Below are 27,267 nucleotides of genomic sequence, written 5' to 3'. Positions count from 1 at the left end.
CTTGTATGGAAGCGCATCAAGCCTATTGGAGATGTTAACAAGCTGGAACCCCAATGGGGAGGACCTTATAAAATCATACAAAAACTTATATCGGGCTCCTATTACCTCCAAGATGAAGAAGGGAGAAAACTCGAACGACCTTGGAGTGCTAATCATTTGCAACTATATAGAACTTAGCAAACATGTCTGTAAGTTATTCATAAATTTTGTACAAACATTATTGATATGAGTAATAGAAAGGGTGTAGGCAATATTATGGGAAGGGGTCATATACTTCTCTTTAAACCCCTATACAGTCGATCGGGAACCTTAAGGAGTGACCAGACATGCTTTCTTAAGGGGAACCAGAAACTTTAAACCATCGAACAGTCGATCAGGGACCTTAAAGAGTGACTGGGCAGACTTCCTTAAGGGGAACTTGAGACTTTAAACTATAACAGTCGATCGGGGACCTTAAGGAGTGACCGGGCAGGCTTCCTTAAGGGGAACCGGAGACTTTAAACCACCGAACAGTCGATCGGGGACCTTAAGGAGTGACCGAACATGCTTCCCTAAGGGGAACCGAAGACTTTAAACCATCGAACAGTCGATCGGGGACCTTAAGGAATGACCAGATAGGTTGGGGAATTGGAGACTTTAAACCATAACAGTCGATCGGGAACCTTAAGGAGTGACCGGACAGGCTTCCTTAAGGGGAATTGGAGACTTTAAACCATAACAGTCGATCGGGGACCTTAAGGAGTGACCAGATAAGCTTCCTTAAGGGGAACCAGAAACTTTAAACCATCGAACAATCGATCGGAGACCTTAAGAAGTGATCGGACATGCTTTCTTAAAGGAAACTGGAGACTTTAAACTATAACAGTCGATCGAGGACTTTAAGGAGTGACCGGACAGACTTCCTTAAGAGGAACCGGAGACTTTAAACCATCAAATAGTCGATCAGGGACCTTAAGGAGTGACCGAACAGGCTTCTTTAAGGGGAACCAGAGACTTTAAACCATAACAATCAATCGGGGACCTTAAGGAGTGAACGGACAGACTTCCTTAAGGGGAACCGGAGACTCTAAACCCTCCCTAAGATTAACCATGGGTTTTAGCATCAACATTACTTATCGTGCAGATGTTTAATTTTACTCAGGCATACAAATTCGACCGGTCTATCAGACGGTCGGGGAAAGTCCAATGGAGCATTTATATTGCATATGTTTAATTTCGCTCGGGCATACAAATCCGACTGGTCCATCAAACGGTCGGGGAAAGCCCAAAGAAGTATTTATATTGCAAATGTTTAATCTCGCTCGGGCATACAAATCTGACTGATCTATCATACAGTCGGGGAAAGTCCAAAGGAGCATTTATATTGTATGATTATTTCATCCGGAGATATACATCCGATCGGCTTATTAGACAGGTCGGGGATTCTTCATACATATATATATATATATATATATATAAGTAAGGCATTTAACTTATCATACAAACCTGGAGATCATCAGAAAAGGTTCATTCAACATTACATATCACTTAAAAGATAATTATGAGGTCTACTTCCTTCGATTATAATTTTTCTATGGGATTTCTCTGTATATGGCGAGTATATTGAAAAAGTTCGTTTATATAAACACTTGGGTGGTTCTGAAGACAGAGAAATCACACAAGGAAAGATAGGTAAGTGCAAATTTTCATTAACATTTGATAAACAACAAGTAGTGTACAGTAGTTATGAAATTATAAGAAAGTATAGATACAAGATCCCAAGTTTACTCAAATTTACTTAGGAGGTCTTTTGGAAGTTCCTGGTTAAGTCGACGGTGATCTACAAATAGGGGAGGAGGTTCTTCAGATAGGTAACCCCCCTCTCTTAGTTGTTGGATTACTCCTTCAACAGAGTGGGTGAGAGTTCCTATAATGCGCTTAGTATACTCCTTCCCAAACTCAGGAGAACTTAAATAGGACCTGTGCGTGCTTTGCCACCGCTCTTCCTCACCTGCCTTATATGCTTGAAACTCAGAATGTAGGCTATCTTTTTCTCGATGTAAAGCAGTTGTCTCTGCCTTAGCCTTCTCTAGTTCTTTCAAAAGCGAGCTTATCTGTAATTCCTGGGCTCGTAATCATTTCTGTTGCTGAAATAAGGTAAAATCTTTAGAGGCCAACTCTGGGGCTAATTCAGGGGACTTCGAGCTATAGGATAGCTGTAATTGGTCTAGAAGAGCAGTTTTGTGAGCAACATCCGAGAGAGCTTTGTCTTTTAGGCTCATTTCAACATCAAGCCTAGAATTGAGTTCTTTTAATTATAGTCTAAGTTTTTCTTTTCTTCCTCTCGGGATTGTAGCAATTGGCTGCAGTCTTGTAAAGCTTTTTCTAGGCTGGCGTTATACTCAGTCTGTGACTTCACCTTGTCCCGTAACTGAATAAGTTCATTGTTAGGGAGGTTGGAGGTAGCTTGTAATTCCTTCACTTTGTCTTTTAAAGTCTGATTAGTTCTCTCCAAATCTACAACTAGTTTGCCCAAATGTAGGCTCGAAGCATAGAACTGGATAGAATAATAGTGTTGATACGGGAAACATCTGACGATCGAACCTAAGTTTTGATAATGACAAAAGATTCAAAGTCCTAACTATGGTTGAATGATCTAATGTGGTTGAATGAGTTGCAGCAAAAGTCCTAACTACGGTTAGGCAGGCAGAAAACCCTAGGGGGTGGTAACCCTAGGTGGAATGCCTTGGCGGGTCGAGGTCTTCGAGCAAAAGTCCTAGAGTCGGAAACTCTAGGTGAAAATCCCGATGTCGCGGATCGGGTGGAAAGTCTGGGCGGGTCATGGAGCGGACGTCCAGCGGAAAGACCTGAAGACTCGGGCGTTGAGCAAAAGCACAGTCGATCTGGAGGATTGAACTAGCAACAAGTATACTCTCCTGAGTGGAGTAGGTTGTTAGGACCAAAAGTAGCTACAGGGGGGGTGAATAGCTCGTCGCGTGCCCGGTGTTCGGCGTTGCTTGTTTCTTCAAAGATGTGCAGCGGAAAATACAGAAACAAATCACACAACGCTAACACGGTTGGTTTACTTGGTATCCACCTCACAAGAGGTGACTAGTCCAAGGATCCACACCAACACACACACCCTCCACTAATAAAACTCTCCTTTATGGTAACTACCAAAGGCGGAGAAGCCCTACAAGACTCAATACAAGAAGAAGAAAGGGTAGTAAAGAAATACAAGCTTACAAGCTTACAATGAGTGCACAAACCCTAACCCTAGTTTCTTCTTCTTGCTTTGATCCGCCTCTTGACTTGGAAGAGTCCCCAAGAACCTTCAAGAACTGGCGATCTCGAGCTTGAGAAGAGCTGTGGAGGAGCTGGTGAAGATCTGAAATGAATCGGAGAAGAGATGCCGAAGGAAATGAACGCCTGCGGCTTAAATCGACGCTAACGGTCGAATCCCGATCGATTGGAATGCTCCCAATCGATCGGGGAGGCTTTGGATCGATCCACGGATCGATCCAGAGCGCCTCTGTGCTCTGGAAAAACACCTGGATCGATCCACGGATCGATCCAGCGCTTATCTCGCCAATCGATCCACTGATCGATTGGGACCTCTGGATCGATCCACGGATCGATCCAGAGGGGTTCTGTTCGCGGGGACTCACCGGATCGATCGGCGGATCGATCCAGATCTGCTGGATCGATCCACGGATCAATCCAAACCTGCTGGATCAATCCACGGATCAATCCAAACCTGCTGGATCAATCCACGGATCAATCCAAACCTGCTGGATCAATCGGTTGATCAATCCAGATCTTGGTTTTTGCCCAAAACCAAGTCCAAAGCCCCCTAAACCAACATCTAGTCAACCATGACTTGTTGGTACATAAGACCTAGCATCCGGTCACCCTTGACCAGCTAGGACTCTCTCACCAAGTGTCTGGTCAATCCCTTTGACCCACTTGGACTTTTCTCTTCTTACCAAGTATCCGGTCAGTCCCTCTGACCTACTTGGACTCTCACCAGATGTCTGGTCAACCTTGACCCATCTGGATTTCTCTTGCATGGCTTCACTCACCAGGACTTTTCCAATTGCCTAGCTTCACTCACTAGGTCTTTCACCTGGCTTCACTCACCAGGATTTTCCTCCTGCCTAGCTTCACTCACTAGGACTTCCCAATTGCCTAGCTTCACTCACTAGGTCTTTCACCTGCCTTCACTCACCAGGATTTTCCTCCTGCCTAGCTTCACTCACTAGGACTTCCCAATTGCCTAGCTTCACTCACTAGGTCTTTCACCTGGCTTCACTCACCAGGATTTTCCTCCTGCCTAGCTTCACTCACTAGGACTTCTCAGTCAAGTATCCGGTCATCCTTGACCTACTTGACTCTTCTTCAATCAACCTTGCATTGTCAAACATCGAAACTCAAACCAAAACTCAAGCTTGGTCAACCAGGTCAACCTTGACCTGAGGGATGTTGCACCAACAATCTCCCCCTTTTTGATGTTTGATAATACCAACACTATCACTTACAATACCACATGTAAGTTAGGCTAATCCCATAGCCTAAACCTTCTTCATGCCACTAGGTAATGAATACATAAGTTAAGCCCTTCATTCTCCCCCTAAGAGGGCAAACTCCTTCTAGGTGATAAAAGCCTAACTTACTCCCTTTCATTCTCCCCCTATTGGCACACATCAAACCATGCCCCATTTTTGGGCACACATCAACAAATTCACTTGTTGAAAACTCTCCCCCTGAAGAGTTGCTCATCGTTGTTCACAACTTCACTCGTTGTGATCAACACGATAATGAAGGTCACATACCCTTCATTATCCTTAACCCTACATTCTCCCCCAATGTAGGCAAATGCCCATCCTTGAGCATTATCCACTTGAAACCACTTGAACAATGAGGATATCCACTCCCCATTAAGGTTTAAACGCTCAACCTTGAGCATGTTCTTAACGGAAGGTTAACCACCTTCAAGGTTCATGAAAAATAATTTTCATGTCTTTAAAGAGTCTCTCCCCCTAAAGACATGGTGGTAACTTCTGTCATTGCACCAACAATGACTCGGAATCCCTAAAACTTTAGGAAACCCAATTTTAGAAGTTTTGAGGTTCAAATATTCAAAATTTGAAACAAACCTCAACCTAAACTTCAACTTAGCCTTCCTTAACCAATCCATCCTTGTTTTCCACACGAAAACACCCTTTTTATGTATACGAATGTATTTTCAGGGATTTGGAATGGTTACCTAGACTAAAATAGGTTCAAAATGCTGAAAATAAGCTTTCCCAGCCAAAATCAGCATCTTCAATCGATTGGAGTTGGGTTCCGATCGATTGAACCCTGCTGAATCGATCCACTGATCGATTCAGTCTTCTTGGATCGATCGGCTGATCGATCCAGCGAACTTCTGTTCGCGAGAAATGCCTTCTCAATCGATCGGCTGATCGATTGAGGCACTCCAATCGATCCACTGATCGATTGAGGCACTCCAATCGATCCACTGATCGATTGAGGCACTCCAATCGATCCACTGATCGATTGGAGGCCTGAAATTGCTGAAATTCAATTTCAGCCAATTTCAGAAACCCCTAGAAAATTCTACAAAATTCTAAAAATCGTAAAAATTTGTGTAGACATTATTTAGGGTATAATTTATCATAGAAAAATAGTTTTCTATAAAAATACATTATATTTTTAAGGATTGACACAAACTTGAGAACTTGCAAAAACTTTAGTGTTTTCTTCAAGTTTGTGTCTAACTATTCAATGGTGATTACTATCAAAAGATAGCCTTCACCAAGGTTTTCCAAAATCATTTTAAAAACATTTTCACAACCAATATCCCACAATGTTCCTTGGGCTTAATGCACATGACTTGTACATTAGCTTTCCCAATGATGGGAAAACACATAATTATGTGTTTTGATGAACTTAAAACTCAAAGAAATGCACTAAATCAACATGTTGAGTTTTGTTCATCATCCTAACATCTCACTTGTATCTATTGTGCACAAAACACATACAAGTCATCTTATAGGTCTTTGTGAGATGTAAATTTTGATTTTGCCCTAATCTAGGGATCATGCATATCTATCTAGGTATTTTGTGGATATTGAACATCCACTTAGGATGTTACTTGTTAATACCACTTGTTGACAACACTTGTTGAAAACACTTGTTGATAAATGCCATTTGTCCTTGCTTTTAAGGAATTAAACACAATGCATGATAATGTTATGGCATACATCAAAATGAAATAGCTTTCAAAAGAAAGATTCCTATAACTACATGATGTATGAATGTCATGACATGGTATTTTTGGATTTTTCATAATAAAACATGAAAAAAAAAAAAACATGATGCCATGGCATATAATGGGCAAACAATCATGGCAAGGTTTAGCATAAATAAAATATACCTAGATTACCTTTCTAAGTATCCTTAACCACTTAGCTAACTCAAAATATACCACTTGTTTTAACTTAAAACGTTAAACCTAGTTTGCCCTAAATGCTTCAAAGAAATGTCAAAACCTAAATTGACATTTCTATTTCTCTTGATTTGTTTATGCCACTTAAAAATTAAGCATATCCTCAAATGTTGGCATATTCCATTTTTCTTCAAAAGTAATCACATAAATCAGGGCCCGGATTGCCTTAAATTTCTAAGAGAATACCAAAATCCCAACTTGGTATTTCTCTAGGTTTTCCCAATTTATGCCATTTTAAGATAAAATCAATTTTTCCACCATTAGGCACATTTTACTCTTTCAAGGAGTAAATAATAATTCCATTTCATTTTCAAAGGTTAACAAAAACCTTGAAAATGCTCCTTGAATGTCAATTTCCTCAAAGTTGGGTTAACTACCCTTTTAATCGGAGTTGACACTCTCTAACTCATCTATGGGGTAGAGAAGATGCTCCTAGGAACCCAACACCTATTGGTGCTCCTTGGATGCTCTAGGTACTCACTAGGGATAACTTCCCTAGATACCTTCCTAGTGACCTTGTTGGGCTTCTTAGAAGCCTTGGTCACATTTTCTAGGTCAACTCTAGGGATTGCTTCCCTTGTGACCTTGTTAGTGACTTTCTTAGACTTCTTAGAAGTCTTAGTCACTTTGGTTGCAAAGATACTTCTAGGGATATCTTCCCTTGTATTTTTGGCTTGCCCACTAGACTTAGGGCTTGTTCCATAACTATATGGAACCCTATGATAACTAGGCACATCCTTTTTGGCTTTGGGTTTGTATCCCAAACCTCTATGGCCATTGGATGGTTTTTGTACCCCTAGACCTAGGTTATGCTCATTTTGCCCTTTTAGGATATTTTCCATCCTTTTTAGGGTCTTTTCCATTTTATCAAGCCTTGACCTCAAGACTTGATTTTCTATCACTAAGTCCTTAGTCTTTGGTTTTCCATTAAATTTATGAGCATTTTTATTTTTAGGATTGTAGCTAAAATCCTTAGAGTTTTTGCCTAGACTTTTACCTACATTCCTAGCTCTAGGTGTGGTGGTTTTAGCATGAAAAGCTATATGTTTTTCCTTAACGCTATCATGCTTCCTATTTTCCTGGTAAATAGCATTGAAATGATATAAGTTAGAACTATCATGCTTTTTACCATAATTTAAAGGGGTAGGCTCAATAAAAGTTACCTTCCTTTTTACCTTAGAGGCTCCCCCTTGACTTGAGCTTCCTCCTTGAGCCTTGACCATCTTCTTCCCCTTAGGGCATTGACTCCGGTAATGCCCCTTTTGATTGCAAGAGAAACACACAATGTGCTCCTTGCTCTTCTTTGTTCCGGGGATGGTCTCCTTGGGCTTCACCTTGCCCTTTTGTGCCACTTGGCCCTTCTTCTTGGCCAATTTAGGACACTTGCTCTTGTAGTGCCCATGTTCCCTACATTCAAAGCATATAATATAATTTTTATTATTAATTGAAATATTTATACCTTTGCTTGTAGGGGTGACATCTTTTCCTTTGGATCCGGAGGTGGAAGCTTCCTCTTGATTGGACCTTGATTCCCCTCCATTTGATTTTTCTTGACTTGTGGAGGTAGAATCTTCTTCCTCCTCTTCGTCTCTTGACCCGGATGTAGAGGCTTCTCCTTCTTCTTGATCCGGCGTCACCAAGGATCGCTCCCCCTCAATCCTAGAGGTGGAGGCTTCATCATCTTGAATATGAAACAAGGAGTATGCTCCCTCCTTGTTCCCTTTGATGCATTCCCTTGAGGATGAAGCTTCTTGGATTTCCTCTTCTTCGGAAGTTGAGCATCTCTCAACTTCGGAGTCCTCCTCTTGATCTTGCTCCAATGAGTCACCCTCTTTGGATTCTTCTTGGTTAGGTACAGTGGAGGGGATCTCTTCATGAAGCTTGGCCAATTTACTCCATAATTCCTTTGCATCTTCAACTTCTCCAATTTTGCAAAGGATGGTGATTGGCAATAAATTGACCAAAAGCTTGGTCACTTTGTCATTGGCCTCGCACCTTTGGACTTGCTCTTGGCTCCACTTGCTCCTCTTGAGAACTTTGCCCTTTGAGTTTGTTGGAGTCTTGAAGCCTTCCATAAGAGCAAACCATTGCTCTATCTCCATCATAAGAAAATTTTCGATTCTTGATTTCCAAGAATCGAAGCTCGTGGAAGTGTATGGTGGAGCCACCCTCGTGTCGAATCCGAGCCCATCTCGAAATTCCATTGTAGAAGTTGAGCTTTTGAATTTCTTTGACTTTGACAATTTTGCTTCAACTTATTCACCCTCTAGCTCTTCTTGTTATGCTTGACCCTTCCGGCGATGATTCCGGTGAAGAGCGGCCTCGCTCTGATACCACTTGTTAGGACCAAAAGTAGCTAGAGGGGGGGTGAATAGCTCGTCGCGTGCCCGGTGTTCGGCGTTGCTTGTTTCTTCAAAGATGTGCAGCGGAAAATACAGAAACAAATCACACAACGCTAACACGGTTGGTTTACTTGGTATCCACCTCACAAGAGGTGACTAGTCCAAGGATCCACACCAACACACACACCCTCCACTAATAAAACTCTCCTTTATGGTAACTACCAAAGGCGGATAAGCCCTACAAGACTCAATACAAGAAGAAGAAAGGGTAGTAAAGAAATACAAGCTTACAAGCTTACAATGAGTGCACAAACCCTAACCCTAGTTTCTTCTTCTTGCTTTGATCCGCCTCTTGACTTGGAAGAGCCCCCAAGAACCTTCAAACTGGCGATCTCGAGCTTGAGAAGAGCTGTGGAGGAGCTGGTGAAGATCTGAAATGAATCGGTGAAGAGATGCCGAAGGAAATGAACGCCTGCGGCTTAAATCGACGCTAACGGTCGAATCCCGATCGATTGGAATGCTTCCAATCGATCGGGGAGGCTTTGGATCGATCCACGGATCGATCCAGAGCGCCTCTGTGCTCTAGAAAAATGCCTGGATCGATCCACGGATCGATCCAGCGCTTATCGCGCGAAGCAGCGGCGTCCCAATCGATCCACTGATCGATTGGGACCTCTGGATCGATCCACGGATCGATCCAGAGGGGTTTTGTTCGCGGGGACTCACCGGATCGATCGGCGGATCGATCCAGATCTTCTGGATCGAACGGCGGATCGATCCAGATCTTCTGGATCGATCGGCGGATCGATCCAGATCTTCTGGATCGATCCACTGATCGATCCAGATCTGCTGGATCGATCCACGGATCAATCCAAACCTGCTGGATCAATCCACGGATCAATCCAAACCTGCTGGATCAATCGGCTGATCAATCCAGATCTTGGTTTTTGCCCAAAACCAAGTCCAAAGCCCCCTAAACCAACATCTAGCCAACCATGACTTGTTGGTACATAAGACCTAGCATCCGGTCACCCTTGACCAGCTAGGACTCTCTCACCAAGTGTCTGGTCAATCCCTTTGACCCAATTGGACTTTTCTCTTCTTGCCAAGTATCAGGTTAGTCCCTCTGACCTACTTGGACTCTCACCAGATGTCTGGTCAACCTTGACCCATCTGGATTTCTCTTGCCTGGCTTCACTCACCAGGACTTTTCCAATTGCCTAGCTTCACTCACTAGGTCTTTCACCTGGCTTCACTCACCAGGATTTTCCTCCTGCCTAGCTTCACTCACTAGGACTTCCCAATTGCCTAGTTTCACTCACTAGGTCTTTCACCTGGCTTCACTCACCAGGATTTTCCTCCTACCTAGCTTCACTCACTAGGACTTCCCAATTGCCTAGCTTCACTCACTAGGTCTTTCACCTGGCTTCACTCACCAGGATTTTCCTCCTGCCTAGCTTCACTCACTAGGACTTCCCAGTCAAGTATCCGGTCATCCTTGACCTACTTGACTCTTCTTCAATCAACCTTGCATTGTCAAACATCGAAACTCAAACCAAGACTCAAGCTTGGTCAACCAGGTCAACCTTGACCTGAGGGATGTTGCACCAACATAGGTGAGGGCGCGTTCCTCGCTGAGGGAACAGTAGGCGTCAGTTCGACCTAGGGTTTTTGGATGGAAATCCAAAGTCAAAACCGGATAGTCCTAAGACTGTCAAATATTTCTGTTATCATGTTTATAGTATACTAACTTTGTTTTGCAGGATATGTTATTATTTTGTGGACTAACGTATCTTGTAGGATGTAAAAAGAACTCAAATCCCCGGATGACAGTGTCCGGGGCGCCTCCATGGAGCTTGGAGGCACCTCGGATGCTTTGGCAGAAGCTGCGCAGAAAGTCGAGTTGAAGGCGCCCTCCTGGAGTGCTCAGGCGCCTCGGACGGACTTGGAGGCGCCCTCAAGGGCATCGGAGGTGCCCTCAAGAGGATAAGCAGCGGGTGAAGCGGAGCTTATCGGCGCTGCGAATCCGCCGGTGAAAGAGGGCCCTCAAGGGCCTTGAAAGCACCCTCAATGCCTTATATCAGCCAGTCTCGACCAGCAGCTTAACACAACACATTCCAAGCAATCCTTCAGTTGTACACTGCTAACGAGACGATCCGCCTGAGCTATAACAAGACCCCGACGACCCGAAGCTGTGAAGTTTCAATTTCTTGTTGTTGGTATAGTTTTTCAGTACAGTTATTGTAATAATCTCTTGTAATATTTACGAGCTTATAGTTGTTGTCCAAAATAAACGTTCAACGAGCGTGGGCCTTGGAGTAGGAGTCGCCACAGGCTCAAAACCAAGTAAATCCCTGTGTTTGCTTGTGTCTCTGTGTTTTGATTTCCGCTGCGTTTATTCTAAGATTTCCGGAACGAAAAGTGAAAGCTACAAGCGCTATTCCCCCCCCCCCCCCCCCTTTAGCGCTTTTCGATCCAATAATTGGTATCAGAGCGGGGTCACTTCGATTTGGTACAACCACCAATCAAGCATATATTTCGTGGTAATTTTCAGTTTTTCGAAGTCGATCGGAATCGATATTATTGCCGTCTTCTGATCTAATTTTTTTTCATAATCGAATTTTTCCTCGAAGTTGATGCAACACCACTCGAGTTCGCATGTTTATTTTTTTCCCGCACTACTAAATCCAAGACCTAGTATTGGAATCTTTGTTGTTTATTTTTCTATGTGGGAGATTCATTTTTCAAATGGCCCATCAAAAAGGCTATAGCACAGTTCAACCACCGCTCTTCTCCGAGGAAGACTTTGGCTACTAGAAGAGTCGAATGGAGTCCTAGCTCCAAACTCAGTTTGAGGTATGGATGATCATCAAGACCGACATCTCGTCGGCAAAATTGACTCAAATCTCAAACAAAAAATTTACATTTCCAGACGATCTGATCCTCAAACTAAACTAAAAATCATAAGCGAAAAGGGTGGTCAGAAAGGAAAGAAGATAAAGGAACTTACCAACGGAGTTTGCACGCGAACAACTCGGTGACCCGCCAAGCGCTCCGGAACAGCCCTCTCCATCCACCAGCCGAGGAGAACCAACCTCACTCACGCCACCCCCACCGATCGATCGATCGATCAGGGAGGACAAATGCAGTTAGGTTAGACGTTAGAGCAGGCGGTGAGATGGGGACGAGAATGGAAGACCGCCCTTTGGATCTTGAAGCGAGGAGAACCTACGTTGCTTGCTTGATCTGAGATTTGTTTACTTGTTTCTCCGCTCGGTGAAGAGAGCACTGGGAGGAGGAAGGAGAAAAGGAGTAAGAAGACCGGCGCATGAGTACACTGTCCACTGACGCAGACACTCAGCTACGAGTCTACGACAAGTATTATTTACAAGTAAACGTCCCAATTTTCTACCTGCTCACCAATGTATTTATTATATTTAATTTCATTGATAACCGTCATAATGGTAGGGAGAAAATTGGAAATTCAATATTTGTGATAATAAATTGATTACCAAATTATATTTGAATAGTCAAAATTAATTTAACAAAGTAATTAAGATTTTTTTTATAAAAACTTCATAAACAATTAATATTTACAACTATAATTATAAATTTTCTTTTTAAAATAATATGAGGTAGATGAGTCCTTTAAAGATATATAGACAATTTAAAAAAAAAATGAGAGAAGGAGCTAAGAAAAAGCATTTGAAGGGCCGCAAAGTTAAAAATATACCATTCAACAAATAAATACAAAGTAAAATTATACTCTTACAGTCTTACTCTTCTTAGCTCTCGTCCAATTTTGTTTATACATTGAATCCTTTTTAAAAGTTATATAAATTGAAGTTGTTATATTAAATATCTTTAAAAATTTTAAATTTTAACTTGAATTTATAAAATCTCTTACATGAATTTAATATTTGGATTTTATAAAATAAAAGATTAAATGATTTGTTTTTAAAATTATTATTTTTATTAAAAAAATACAAAATAAAAGGATAAAATGGGTTTATGAGTTTGAGTGAGATTCCTTTTTATATTTTCAAAAATATAAGGCGCCATCTTGAATTGTGCCCTATTTTTAGTTTATCCTACAGCGTTCCATTCAAGCAATCATACATAATTTTAATTAATATTACAGAAATAAAACATAAAAAATTGATTCAACTTTTAAAATACTTATTTTTAAAAAAATAATTTTTTAATCCCGAAATCACATAAAACTCACACTTTTAAAATAATTACATTCCCAATTATATTCCCTATTTAATGATATGACAAATATACTCTAGAATCACTTATTACTTTAATCAAATAGGATTAAAATTTTAGATAGATAATCAAAATTTATAAACAATATTCTTCAATCAAGCCTACCTTAATTTCTTTTAAACGATTGTCAGGGATTTAGACATTATTTGGAAGTTGCAATATTTGTTTTTCTATCAGCGGAAGATACGACTGTGAACCAATAAATGGAGCAGACTGCATGCATGTCGCCCACAATGTGTTTCTTTTTCTGTTTCAAAATTAGAAATATAATAAAAATATAAATGATAAAAGAAAGAAATAATAAGTTAAAAGCTTCATAAAATATGCAATCCAGTCGATTTACCCAGATCATCCCAATCTGCGAGCACGGTTGAGTTAATTCTCAAGCCAACGCAGAGTTCGAGTATTTGGTATACTGCAACAATCAGTGTGTCTGAACCTGGCCGAATTCAACGAATGTATGAAGACCATCTAACGAAATATCAGCTACGCACCGCACAAGAATAAGACAATTGGGTGTTTAAGATATTAGCCAGCAAATGGAATCAAACACCAAAGATTAATCCAGAAGAAAACAAGGTCCCAGTTATTGGAAATCATCTGTCACAAACAGTACCAACATTTTTAGATTAAAGCTGTAGAAGAGAATTGTTCTGAGTGCTCCATAATCAGGCAAACAATGAGGTTACGATGCCTATCCTCTTAACCAAGTATTCCTATAGGACGAGTTGTCACGTAGAGAAGCATCATGAGGTTTGTACTCCATTAAGTAGCTCTGTGGCAGTTTTAGGTGCCGCTTGATGGAGTCCCTCAGAGCCATCACACCCTAGAAACATAAAAACCAGTGTCATCTAAATTCAGATCAATATGTCAAGTTAAATCTGATCGAGATACAAAACCTTTTGGTCTGACGCATTCCGGTTCCAAACACTTAAAATGTCCTCGTTGAGACGGATGCTCAACACAGCACCACAAACGTCGTCACCAAAGTCAAGTTGGTTACCAACTAGTGCCATTATCTATATACTCAAACAAAACCAAACAAAATTAGACGCACAATGTGGTGATTTATTTTTATTATTTTTTTAAAAAAACAGAGTAGAGATGTTGTCAATGAAGACAGTATATCATCTAGACTTAAAGAAAATAAAATTAAGCTCTCACGAAACAGGTTAATAGGCCAATAAATAGCACCAAAAAAAAACTATAACTAAATTCCAACTCACTTAAATGGTACTGTTTCAGGATTAAGATCAGAACAGTTAAGAGGATCAAATTCATTGCATGGATTTTGGCGTCTAGGAAAGGGAAAAACAGTTTAGCTTTATCTGATTCTAACATCTATACTCTCCTCATCCAAAACCTTCCATTATAATATCACTTTAATTTCCAGTATTCACGCAAACTGTCTTTTTCACAAGAATGAAATTCATATGGATACAACAATAAACGTCATTAATTATAGATATTATATTTATTTAGTTTCCACTATACAGTGATGTAGAACCAGACCTGCCTTTTTCATAAGAAAATTGGCATGCAATGCACTGACATCAAGTTAATGTCATTAATTCTAAAGCTTCAAAAACCATTAGTCAGCTGTGCGCTTATCAGATTATCACACATAAGATGTGGCAAGGAAAGCCCAAGAGTGATTCCTTGGTCTGTTTTTTTTTTGTTAATCCATGTGACATTGTGTTAATTGATGAAAATATAATTAGATCAAATTTTTAAAAACTAAACATTTTAATATGACTAGAACAAAAAGTAAATGTATGTTTCAGTAGCAAAAGGATAGTTGAGATGAATGAAAATGCAATAGTATGAGTTTTACATACCCTAAATCTATATTTCAATGGGGAGACAATATTTATGAGGTGGTCGAAATGAAAAGTAACTTCTTGTGTTTTGTGTGATTATTGTGCCCTTAGACAATACGAAAACTAATATTGCGCTATGACCTATCTTACATTATGGATCTAAGTGTTGAATTGTTAGGAATAAATATGACCGATAGATTGAATAGTTAGAGAATTGAACCTACTAATGTGGAAGGAGTAGAAGAAAACAAAAAAAAGTCAATGTAATAAAAAATAATTTTAATTAATTCAAATAATAATAGTGATATAGTCTGACATAAAGTTTGATGTAGGAATAAAACTTATGTGGTCCGCCCTAATTATACACTAGGATATATAAATTCTCTAATTTTCAATATGAGAAAAATTGGAGATGTCCCGTGATGTGTGTATTCCATGTATATGTTTTCGAAACTATTTTGCATGTATTCGTCATTTTTTCAAAGAACTGTTCTTCGCATGTTTTTATTGACATGACATGAGTTTGGAGCTAAAATAGAGACAAAACAACCTTGGAATGTGATTTTCCGGCAACATGCACGGTTTGGCCGTGTCGACTGAGGGGGCACGACCATGCATCATTTGAAGAGTTAAGCATGAAATAGATCGACAACCGGACTTCCCGCAAGAAACACGGACCACGGACGGGCATGTTCTTCTCTATTGTTTGTTGAGGAGACATCCAGAGTGTCACACGGCCAAGCCGTGCTTCCCAACATGACCGTGGACTATGTGGCAGCAATCTCCTATTTTTATGGAAATTTTGTATTTTAGAAAAGTGCCCCTAACCTTTTTGGGAAGTTTATTAGTTTTGGTATCCTTGAAGGTTATAAAAGGAAAAGGGGGGCATCTATTAGAGGCATCGAGGGATTAAGAGGTTCTCCCCTTCCCTAAGGAGGGGTTTCCTAGTGACAAAGAATCCTAGGTGAGTGCCGTTTCCAAAGAGTCGTAGAGATTCCATCTTCCCGAGAGCTTGGAGTTCATCCAAAGACACCGACACACATGATGACTAAGTTTTCCCTCTTTTCTCTTTGATTTGAGTTGTAGAATGCTTTTCTGTATTGTAACTCCATCTTTATGAAGTAGGTCTTTTGATTCTAGGATGAGAAAGTAGCCCGATTAATTGTTGACACATATTTAATATTTATTCATCTCTTTTATCGCATGACATGTTTGGTTTATGATCCGACTTTAGTATGCATACATAACTATGACACTCGCATGTATTTTCATATCCCACGGGAGGCGGGACAAGGCCGAGAGGTGACTCCAATTCCCCAACCCCTAAAGTTCGAGACTTAAGGGGTTGTTCATGAAAGTAATTCAAAACCCCACAAGAGCACCAATAGCTATCACAGAGCTTAATAGGTTTATCCCAATTCGACATCACAAAATAGGGGATAACACCTAGAAGGCCACCGAAGAAAGTGATCGCTTTAGGAAGGTTATCTTGACAATAGGCACCACATATGGATAGGCACACCGGTATTATTCCAAAAGTCTATACCGGGTATCTCGAGATAAACCACCTTCATAATTATCAAACACAAACGTAAAAGAGTGAATAACATTTAGGGTGTCAATGATCATCGTGGTGAAACTGCAATCCTAGAATTACTTCCCAAAACTGATTTTCTCCCACAAACTCTTCTTGCTTTCTTAGTTTGTTTTCTTTCTCTCATGATTCTCTCGACTTCGATTGCTTTAGATAATCTACTTCGCGATTTGAATTAGTATTCAATTTACAGTTCAGCGAATGATATTTTATTATTTAACGATGGTCGCGCATTTACGGATTTCACACATCATCCCCTTTCCCGACATCTATACTTGACATCCTTTATATATTTAGTCACTCAACCTAAAATCATTTTGAGTTGGCAGCATATAAAGCTCAATCGAGAACCACAACAATTTAGATTCCTTTCATGCGGGCTCCATCACGAAGCCAAAGTCCCACTCTGGTAATCTTCAAGTTGCAACACACGAAAACCATACAAGTACACTAGTGTATTCCGACCAACAACACCCAATACAAGCACACTAAAGAACCTAACAACTGATTGCCACAATACTGCAGTGATATGATTTGAGAACATGATGAGTACTCCTCTAGATCATATAAATTGTCATGGGTGAAGTCATTATAAACATATTTGGTACAGTTTACAGTTTGGTCTATTGGGTATAAATGGAGTCAATGTTGGGAACCTGGGATAGGTTTCTCCTGGGTGGTTCAATCATGGTTTTGCTGGTGAGTCAATAATCATTGAAGTTCCTATATTAGCCATAACCCAATTGACCCCTATAGGGCATATAGTAGAACCAACAAAAAAAAAGTTCCAGAAATCCCACTAAATCCAACAACTTAGACCAATCTTTGGAGCTCCCATATTAGACAAGTTACAGCTACCTATGATTCCATCAAAAAACTTTGCTTGGCCAAACAATAACAATCAAACATTAAGTTTGAGGATTTTGATTTTGAATTAAAGCCTAAAAAACAACCATAGAAACAAGAAAAAGTACTCACAGTTAAGCATCTGGAAGCACTCACAACTAGATATTCAAAGAAAACTTGCTGGAAAAAACTCACAATCTAATATTAACTTATTGTGTATTATAAGATTATCTAAATTAGGCAGAAAAAGAAATTAAAATTTTCATAAAATTAGCTGTGTGTACTACAACCTTTGTATTTTTTTTTTAATAGAACTTGTTTCTTTGTTACACTCGTGTGGATTTAAGTAGAGAGAAAGACATGAGAAAATGGCAGCACATACTCTTGTAAACACAGGGTAGAGATAATAAATTATATATATATATATATATACCCTCATTCCTAATAGATGCGCAGAGGTCTCTAATCCAGTTAGACCTACTTTTTTCTCCCTGACAGTTGAGCGCATCATTATCACTCGCTCCTCTCCCATCCTCAATGAGTCAGTAGGGAGCACACCTCAGATCATGCTCCGTAAGGATTGGATTCATCCAACTCTTGCAGTTGGAAGGAGGAATCTACTTAAATTGAATTCTAAACAAGAAAACCCCAAATCAAATTGCATGAATAAATTTGATTTCCCAGAAAAGATTCAAACATGCTCAGTAACTTGGACCTTATCATACACATACATAGTACCATGATAGTTGAAGCAAGAAAAAGAAATGAGTTCTGAACCATCAAACAAACACATAATATATACTGATTTGACAGATGAATCTTAAAGCAGTTCCATGGACTAAAGTTGAGGAATATATAGAGCATCAAAAGTCATATGTTTGCTTTGCATTGGTAAACCAACTAAGAAGAACTAGGCAATTAATAAATCATGTGATAGAAACACTATACAACATGAAGCAAAAACTGAGAAAACAAATAGGAAATCGCACATATATTCTCAAATCTAATCAGAAGAAATTAAATAGTGTACAATTTAGAGAAAATGTTTTCTTTGCCTTACCAAATCTTCCCAAAAACGACCTGAAACGGCCTTTTTGAATCGCAATATCCACTTACCACCATTACGGTTTGCAGCATCCTGATCAAATCAATTTTAGAAAAAAAACATTGGAGAAAAATGATTGTGCTATGAGCTTAGTAAATATGCAAAAAAAAAAAAAAAATTGTGGATTTTCTTGAATTCCACTTATACATCTTAAGAAAATGGGGAAAAATGAAAAATAAAGAGATGATCAATAAATTGCAGAAGGAAAATGAAGTACCTCCCACAGAGGCCTAATACCCTCTTTGAAAAGATGGACATCTGTTGGGCTTGGTAGTGAGGCAGGTCGTGCTAGATGGCAATAGCAAACCCAAAACCCTTCAACCTGTAATAGGAAACAAAATACTATATACTTTGATAGATAAAAGGGGATCACATTGCAATCTTCCAAGAAGGAACATACCGTACTAAATTCCACAATTTTCTTTATGTTATCCTCGTATGATGTTTGTGAACGTACTCCAGGAGTTCGGCGAGAATACCAAAACACAAACTTATGCTGAACACAATTAAAGAACTTTACGATTATATATAAAAGATGAAATCAGATAAAATTCTCTTAAGGAATCCAAGATCCCTCGAACTTTCTCATCAAAGTAACATAAAATAACATAACTAGCTAGCCAATCGAGATTAGACTTAATAGCTAGCCACATATTTCCTAGAAGCACTGATCATTTAATCCAATTTTCAGATACCCAGAAAGGAAGTAAGTCTATTGCATGACCATAAGAAAGCAAATACAGAACTTCATCATCCTAGGGTTCTATCAATAAAAAATTCAAGGAATCGATGCTATGCCTATGCTATCATTCACCCTTACACCCAGGATACAGATCTCTAATGTTCACTAATCTGACGAGAAATTCCAACTTCATTTTACCATCCTCAAAGAGAGGTTAGTATGAATTTGTCGCATAACGAGCCTAATCAAAACAATCGGAAAAAAACAAGTACAATCGAGATCACTCATAGGGGTAAACAAAGATTTTTGTTTTTCCTGGGAAATGCAAACGCCACGGGAAGGATGATATGAAAAGAAGAAACCTTCAAAGGATGGAGACCAGCTTTGATCTCGCGAGAATAGCGGTCGCGTTCGACTACATCGCTCTCCGCTTCGGCGGCGGCTTCAGTGGTATCTGTGGGAGGGGGCGAGACGGAACCCTTAATATCCGCTTCCTCGGTGTGCTCCATGGTCCCTTTCTCGATCTTGCTTCCTTTTTACCGGATAAGAATCGAAGCACTCCAGTCAACGAAGGTGGAAGAGCAGCAAAGAAAATCCGGAGGATCGTTCTCCAGCAGAAGCAGCACGGGCCGCAAGGGTTTTTTTCCGCTTGTGATTCGGTTGTCGCTGAGATTTTTTCCTTTTCCACGACATTTCGGAACGGGTAAATTTTACTTATATACCCTACAACTTTCAACAATTCTCAAATTTAAATTAATGTATAATTTATTTTTAAATTAAAAACTATTAAAAATAACCATCAAAGTAATTCTAGGTGTACCTTTAATATAAAATCATCATTTTTATATTAAAAAACCAGAAATATATATTTTTTTAAAAATATATTTTAAGACAAACAATTATTTTTACAAACACTGCTCAAGAAATTTGTGTCACAACATCAATTGCCACACATATTTATAAATTATAAATTACAAAATTTAGTTGCAACGGAGCTGTTAAGGCTCGCGCCTTTCCAAAACATCTAGGGAACGAGTAGTTGAATTAAGAGTATGTTTGATTCAAGTTATCATGTATTACCTTGGTTATGTGATTACCTGGTAATTACATAGCCAAGGTTATGGAGAATAAAACATAACCAAATGTTGTTTGGTTCAACCTAGGTAATGCAACAAAAACTTGTTTATTTGAAGGTTTTAATGAATACCTTAGTTTAATATTTTACGGTATTACCCTCAATTACAAAATCAACTATACATATTATTATTATTATTATTATTATTATTATTATTATTATTTATTTTTTTATGTTTTTTTTATTTTTTTTTCTTATATATATTTTTTACTTTTTTATGTTTTTTTTTATTTTTTTAATGTTTTTATATTTTTTATATTATTAATATTTATATTTTTTACATTTTTTTAAATTTTAATATTTATTTATTTATTTTATTTATTTTTAAAATTTTTAAATTTTTTAAAATTTTTTATTTTTTTAAAATTTTTTATTTTTAAAAAATTTTAAATTTTTTAAACATTTTTTTTACAATTTTTTATATTTTTTCTCTTTTTTCCATGTTTTTCTTATCGGAGGGTATTTTTGGTAAAAAAAATCATTAACCCCGGAATCAAGAAAAATCTTAGTTTTCTGACGTTTTCCGATTCCGGGCTGCATGACCCTTTTGCTGACGTGTCAGGCTTGGAACATTACTCGGGAATCATTGAATACCTAAACCAAACAAGGTTTTTGTTGATAACCTTGGATGGATAACTAAGGTTATCAAGAATAACCCCGAACCAAACGCACCCTAAGAGTATTCTGGATAGAGTGCGCACTATAATTACTGTGAATAGTAAATGTCTCACCATGTAGCATAGAACTATAAATAAATTAAATGTTCATAAATAAATTTAATGTTCGACTTGATAAAAATTTATTTATGTTCGTTCAATATATATATAATTAATTAAACAAACAAATTTGAACATCTCATTAATTTAAACAAACAAACTTGAACACATATATGTTCAGCTCGTAACGTTCGTGAATAATTTTCGTAAACAACGTTTGTGAACAATGTTCACAAATCATATTTATTAATAAAATTCTTTTCAATATGCTAAATAAACACAACAACAACCAAACCTTTTCCCACTAGGTGGGGTCGGCTGTATGAATACTTTTACACCATTGAGCTCTATCTACTATTATATCATCATCTATATTTAAATAAATTTTATCTTGTTTTATTGTTGCTAACCAAGTCTTTTTTGGTCTTCCTCTTCCTTGTTTGATATGCATGTTTATCATAGTTTCACATCGCCTAACTGGAGCATTTATTGGTCGTCTAAGTACATGTCCGTATCATCTTAAACGTGTCTTTCGAAGTTTTTCCTCAATAGATGCAACTCCGACTTTCTCTCTAATGCTCTCATTTCTTATTTTGTCCATCTTCGTATGCCCACACATCCACCTTAACATCCTCATCTCTGCAACTCTCATCTTCTGCTCGTGTGCTCGAGTCATAACCCAACATTCAGCTCCATATAACATAACAGGTCTAACTGCGATTTTATAAAACTTACCTTTAAGTTTAAGAGGTACAATATGCTAAATAAACAATAAAATAAAATAAAATAAAATAAATTTAAATTATCAATCTTAATAATAATCAAACAATTAAAAGTTTCAAACAATCAAATAAACTTGAATTGAGAACTTGATAGCGTCTAAATAAACCAAGCTCAAATCAAACTCAAGCTCGAACCAAACTCAAGTCAAGCTCGAACCAAGCTCAAGCCAAGCTTGAATTGAGAGCTTGATAACATCTAAACGAATCAAACTCAAACCAAACTTCAAACAAACTCAAGCTCATAAAAAATAAACCAAGTCAAACTTGAACACTCATTTCAAAAGCTTTGTTCATTTTAAGCTCGGCTCGACTTGGCTCGATTATCTTATTAAACAAGCTTAAACATCTTAAAACTCGGCTCGACTCGTTTACAGCCCTAATGCAGCAAGCTCACAAAAACCCTGGACAAAGTAGAGATCGGAGAGGCCTGAGAGTGTCTGTTCATCTCAGAAACAATGTTTATCGAAAGTGCATGAATTCCATGCTGCTTTATTTGATGCAAGCGTTTGTTGTTTGGTAATGGCAAAGTATTCAGTATGGATCTCAAAATGGAACTCTGGAGCAGCCTGCTAAGAGAGAGCATCCAGAATGTTGTTTCAGTAAACCACTTGCAAAGTTGCTGGTTATAGACTCCTGCAACAGCTGCTTCTCATGAACTTGAATACTCATGCTTCTTTTTGCATAAAGCATGAAATTGGAAATCCATATTCCTGTCAAAAGATATGAGACGTAAATGTAATAGATTGATAAAGGGTTCACTAACAAAAACAGGTGGTTCACTAAACAGTTATACTCCAAATGCACATAACATTCTTAATTGACATATGAGTGACTGAAAAGTGCAAGCAGTCAGGACATTCACATCATAGAGTATAAAAGTAGTATGAATGAGAAAAGTTTTGGTGACATTCTGCATGGACCAACAATTGCTGAACATGAATGGCAGACGAAACCAACTTGTTTCATTGCTCGATTACCAGCAACAATATGTAAAGGCTATTCCTACAAAGCAAACTCGAGCAGGATAATATTTTTTTTTATCTTTGATGAGGAGAAAGGTACAACCATACAAGTCTCCGTTCATTCATAACAGTTTCAAAATGAAGGTAGCCAATGCAGGCAGCTCTTGCAACTAATACTGTGGTCTATCCAGTGGTCAATTGCTAAAATTATCATCCTACAGATGTTAATGAACCAGTTAATATACTTTAACATAGAAGTTTTCTTACCGTAATTTCAGACATGATAAGGGTTTTGAGTTAATTGGGGGATACAACATCAAGTTTCTAATACCACAATAAACAAATTGTAGCTGAAGTATACATAGAAAAACTGATATCAGCGAAGTGCCGTCAGGAAAGAAAATGTTCCAAGACAAAAATTACAATAGATATATGCTAATCAGGCACAGGTACTGACATAATTCTCAAAGTATTTTGGATAAAATCCAGTTCAGTAATTGGCTATTAGCTTAGAGTATCATAACACAATGCATTCACTAAAATGTTGTGACACTACCTAAGCCAACAACATAATGTTTCTTGCATTTTGATTTAATGGAGTCCATTTGACAAGGAGCAAGAATATTGGAAAAACATTATATCCAAATAAACAGATATTTTGCTTGCAGATTAATAATATTGAATAGCCCAAACATCGAATTCTAATTCTTATTCCAAAAAAAAAAAACCATTTAGAATGCTTATTTACTAAACAAGTATAAAATTTGACATTTCTGAAATAAGAATACTAAAAAGAGCAGTCAGAGTTGTCAATATACCAGATTTTCCAAATTGAATTTTCTTTTTTGGCTCACTTTAAAAGGTTGGAATGTAATATATCAATTGGTTTAAACTACAAACAGTTTGAGAGTTTTTCGTAGGATTTAAACCATGACAATCTGGATGAGATGCCACAGTTAAGAGTGTGCACTTTAATGAATCAATTTAATTCTCCTCAATATTAAATTAAACAGATTGGCTATAGCTAGTTTACTTGAACATGGTTTTACAAACGGATAAGAGAAATAAAATTTGACTAAAACCATTTAAAGTATTTTTTCTTCTTCATTTGTAAATGTGCACCCAAACTAATTTAATACTAGTACCAAGGTAATGTAGGAAATAACTAGGAATGAAGTTGGCCAAGATCAAATAATACACGGAAGTAAAATTTAAGGGGGGAAAGGTTAAGAGATCGCAAGTTCCCAACTATACAAATGTTTGCTACAAATTGCAAAGCCAACAACAAAGTCTTAATCCAGTGAAGTGTTGGTCCTAAGTTTAGTATGCAAGAAAAGGAAAAAGACACATACAATCGTTCTCCAACTCAAGATGCCTCACTAGCTGGTAATCGGAGCTCAAGGCAAGATCATTGGAGCTTTTCCATCAATTCATGACATGAGAATTTTGTTCTTCCGGCCAATTCATTTGAGAAATTCGGCAAAGATTTCAATAGGGTCTTGTCTTCTCCATCAAATGTGTCCAAAAGGGTTGACATGAACTTTGTATCAAGAGCCACATCATTTGCTGCCATTTGATGAAGCAAGCTAACAATCTTTCTAGTATCGCCTTTTTTTATGAGGCAACGTATAAGTGAATCATATATTTTAACATTTGGAACTAATCCACTACCATTCATGTGCTCCAACATTTGGATAGCTTCATCTGTTTTTCCAGATTCAACAAATCCATTTATTAATGCAAAATATGTAACTGAATCAGGAGTGATATCACTTTGACGCATATCCACAAATAAGTCCTTTACCAAATCCATATCTCCAGTTTTGCATGCCGCATCAATTAAAATGGTGAAGGTAACCACATCAGGCTTCTGCATCTCATTGAATAAACTCAGTGCTTGCTCCATTCTATCTGTCTTAGCCAGTATTGTCATTATAGAATTATAATCATGTAAGGTAGGACAAAATCCTTTTCCCTTCATTTCACCAAGTAGCTTTTCTGCATCCTCAACATGCCCCATTTTGCAGAGCCCATTTATAAGGATGCTGTATGTGAAGGAGTTAGACTCCAGTCCTAGGCAGTCCATCTCTCCTTTCAAGCAGATAGCCCCTTCAACGTCCTTCGTCTTAAGGAGTCCGTCGAGTAGCATATTGAAAGTAAACAGATTACAGGTGTACCCTCTACGTACCATCAGCTTCTGTACCTTCAAGGCTAGTCTAGCATAATGACTCTTGCAAAGTCCATGTATAACCGTGTTAAATGTCCGCAAATCGGGTTCAACTCCAAATCTACTATCAAGCATTTGACCGAGCACTTTCAATGCTTCACCAGTTTTGCCTACATTGCAAAGACCCTGGATTAGTGTATTGTAAGTAACAACATCCGGTGACTTTCCTTCCCTGGTAATCTTCTCAAGGAACTCAAAAGCATCATCAACCAGGTTATCCTTGCACAGATGATTAATTAGGACGTTATACGTGACATTGCTTGGTTCTTCACCTTTCTCCACCATCAGACCTAGCAGCTTCAGGGCCTCAGAGCTCTTTCCATCTTTGCAGAGGCCATCGATCAAGCTAGTATACGTTATGACATCGGGACGGATTCCCTGACTCGCCATGTTATATAACATATCTTTAGCCTCCTTCCAACGTCCAAGCTTGGATAGACCGTGAATCAAACTGCTGTAAAGGACCAAATGTGGGCGTGGGCTTGGGCGTACCTCCTTCAGGGACATTTCGTGAAAGAGGTCCAGGGCCTTGTCCACGGAGCCAGCGTTACATAGACCACTTACAAGAGCACCGTAGACATACGCATCGGCTTCAAGCCCGCTCCTTTTCATGTTATCCAGCAAGGACATGGCTTCCTCCACCCTTCCGGCCTTGGAGAGACCATTCATAAGCGTCGAGTAGGTGACAGCGTTCGGGGAGCAGCCAGGACCAGTTCCCGACGCCATCTCTCTCCATAGCTCCATGGCTTCTTCCATCCTTTTCTCCTTGCACAGGCCATTGATGAGAGTGTTATAAGTGACGACGTCGGGAAAAATCCACTTCTTCCGCTCGACCTCTCGGAACAGCTGCACGGCTTTGGAAACGGAGAGGCCTTTGCAGAGACCCTTCACCAAAAGGTTCAAAATGAAAGCGTCCGTCGCATGGCCGCTCTTGAACAGCAAACACACAGCCGAAAAAGCAGATTTGAGGTTTTTAGCCTGCAGGAAGGAGTCGATCAGATCAACGAGAGCATAAAGATTGGGGGCAGTTGCCTTGGGTGAGAGAGGCGGCGGTTGCTTCCCTTCTGGATTGGAGACAGCACAAGCGACGTGCTTGGAGACCGAGCTTGGTTCGGGGGATTGGGAGAACAGGGAGGTTAAGGCGCTCAGGCGGCGGCGGCTCGTGAGAAATCTGAACTGAGACATGAGATTTCCTGACTTGCTCCGACGAATCAAATTTGATGCCCTTTAATGTTTTTTAAGAAAAGCAAAACTTGAGCTTCCTTAATTTTCTTTTGGGAAAATTTACCTACAGTTCATATTGATAAATAAAATTTTACATACAGTCCTAATAGTAAAAATCTTTGTTTCCACTTCTTAGTAAAAAGTATTTATCTAATCACCCATAATATTATTAAATATAAAAAATTTTAAAATAATTTCTCTTAAATTTAGTACATTAAATTAAAATCTAGTATATTTTCTATCAAATTAAGTACAATTTTTTTTCCACCTCAATTAGATAAAAAATATACTAAATTTTCTTTAAATTGTACTCAATTGGATTAAAAATATACTAGATTTTCTTTAAATGATGTTGAATTTAGGAAAAATTATATTAAGAAGGAAAAAAAATCATAGCTCAATTTAATAGAAAATATACTTGATTATAGTTTAAAGTACTGAAATTAATAGAAATTATACTCATTTTTAAATTATTTATACTTGAAAAATATGAGGGACATTTTTGATAGAAAATATACTCAAGTATAAAGTGCTGACTTTAAGTCGAATTATACTCATTTTAGTATTATTTTAGTATATTTTCTATTAAATTAAGCACAATTCTTTTTCCTCCTCGATTGGATGGAAAATAGACTAGATTTTTTTTAAATAGTACTCAATTGGATGAAAAATATACTAAATTTTTTTAAAATTATGTTGAATTTAGGAGGAATTATATTAATACAGGAAAAAAGTCGTACTAAATTTAATAGAAAATATACTCAATTCTAGTGTAAAGTACTGACTTTAAATGGAATTATACTCATTTTTAGATATTTTGTACCTAAAAAATCTGAGGGACAATTAGGTAACAATGCTTGCATGAGGGAGTTGAAACAAATAAAACTTTGCATGCAGAGAGTGGAAATAAAGTTTTATGTGATTGGACACTACATACAAAGTTAAAGTTATGATTAGGAATTTTTCTCAAATTTATCGGAAGAAATTTGATATATTTTTTTTTTTTTAGAAAAAAAATTAAGAGTGCATTTGGTTTGAGATTTTCTATTTTGACGTTTTCTATTTTTATT

General features: G+C 38.2%; 2 protein-coding genes across 2 annotated transcripts; both read right to left on the bottom strand.

The window, feature by feature from the left end:
- Positions 1–13,644: 13,644 nt before the first annotated feature.
- LOC122029320 (eukaryotic translation initiation factor NCBP-like) lies at positions 13,645–19,838 on the bottom strand. The gene is made up of 6 exons (XM_042588261.1): positions 19,514–19,838; positions 18,870–18,965; positions 18,687–18,791; positions 18,425–18,502; positions 14,004–14,123; positions 13,645–13,930 (listed from the first exon to the last, which is right to left on the bottom strand). The coding sequence occupies exons 1-6, from the start codon at positions 19,658–19,660 to the stop codon at positions 13,799–13,801; spliced, it is 678 nt and encodes a 225-aa protein (XP_042444195.1). The 5' UTR covers positions 19,661–19,838; the 3' UTR covers positions 13,645–13,798.
- Positions 19,839–22,026: 2,188 nt separating this feature from the next.
- Positions 22,027–26,193, bottom strand: LOC122029321 (pentatricopeptide repeat-containing protein At4g28010-like). Its single transcript, XM_042588262.1, has 2 exons — positions 24,099–26,193; positions 22,027–22,494 (listed from the first exon to the last, which is right to left on the bottom strand). The coding sequence occupies exon 1, from the start codon at positions 26,156–26,158 to the stop codon at positions 24,155–24,157; it is 2,004 nt and encodes a 667-aa protein (XP_042444196.1). The 5' UTR covers positions 26,159–26,193; the 3' UTR covers positions 22,027–22,494; positions 24,099–24,154.
- Positions 26,194–27,267: the final 1,074 nt, after the last annotated feature.

This window comes from Zingiber officinale, chromosome 10B (assembly GCF_018446385.1).
Source record: "Zingiber officinale cultivar Zhangliang chromosome 10B, Zo_v1.1, whole genome shotgun sequence".
Lineage (NCBI taxonomy): Eukaryota > Viridiplantae > Streptophyta > Magnoliopsida > Zingiberales > Zingiberaceae > Zingiber > Zingiber officinale.
This window is presented reverse-complemented; position numbering and strand designations above follow the sequence as displayed.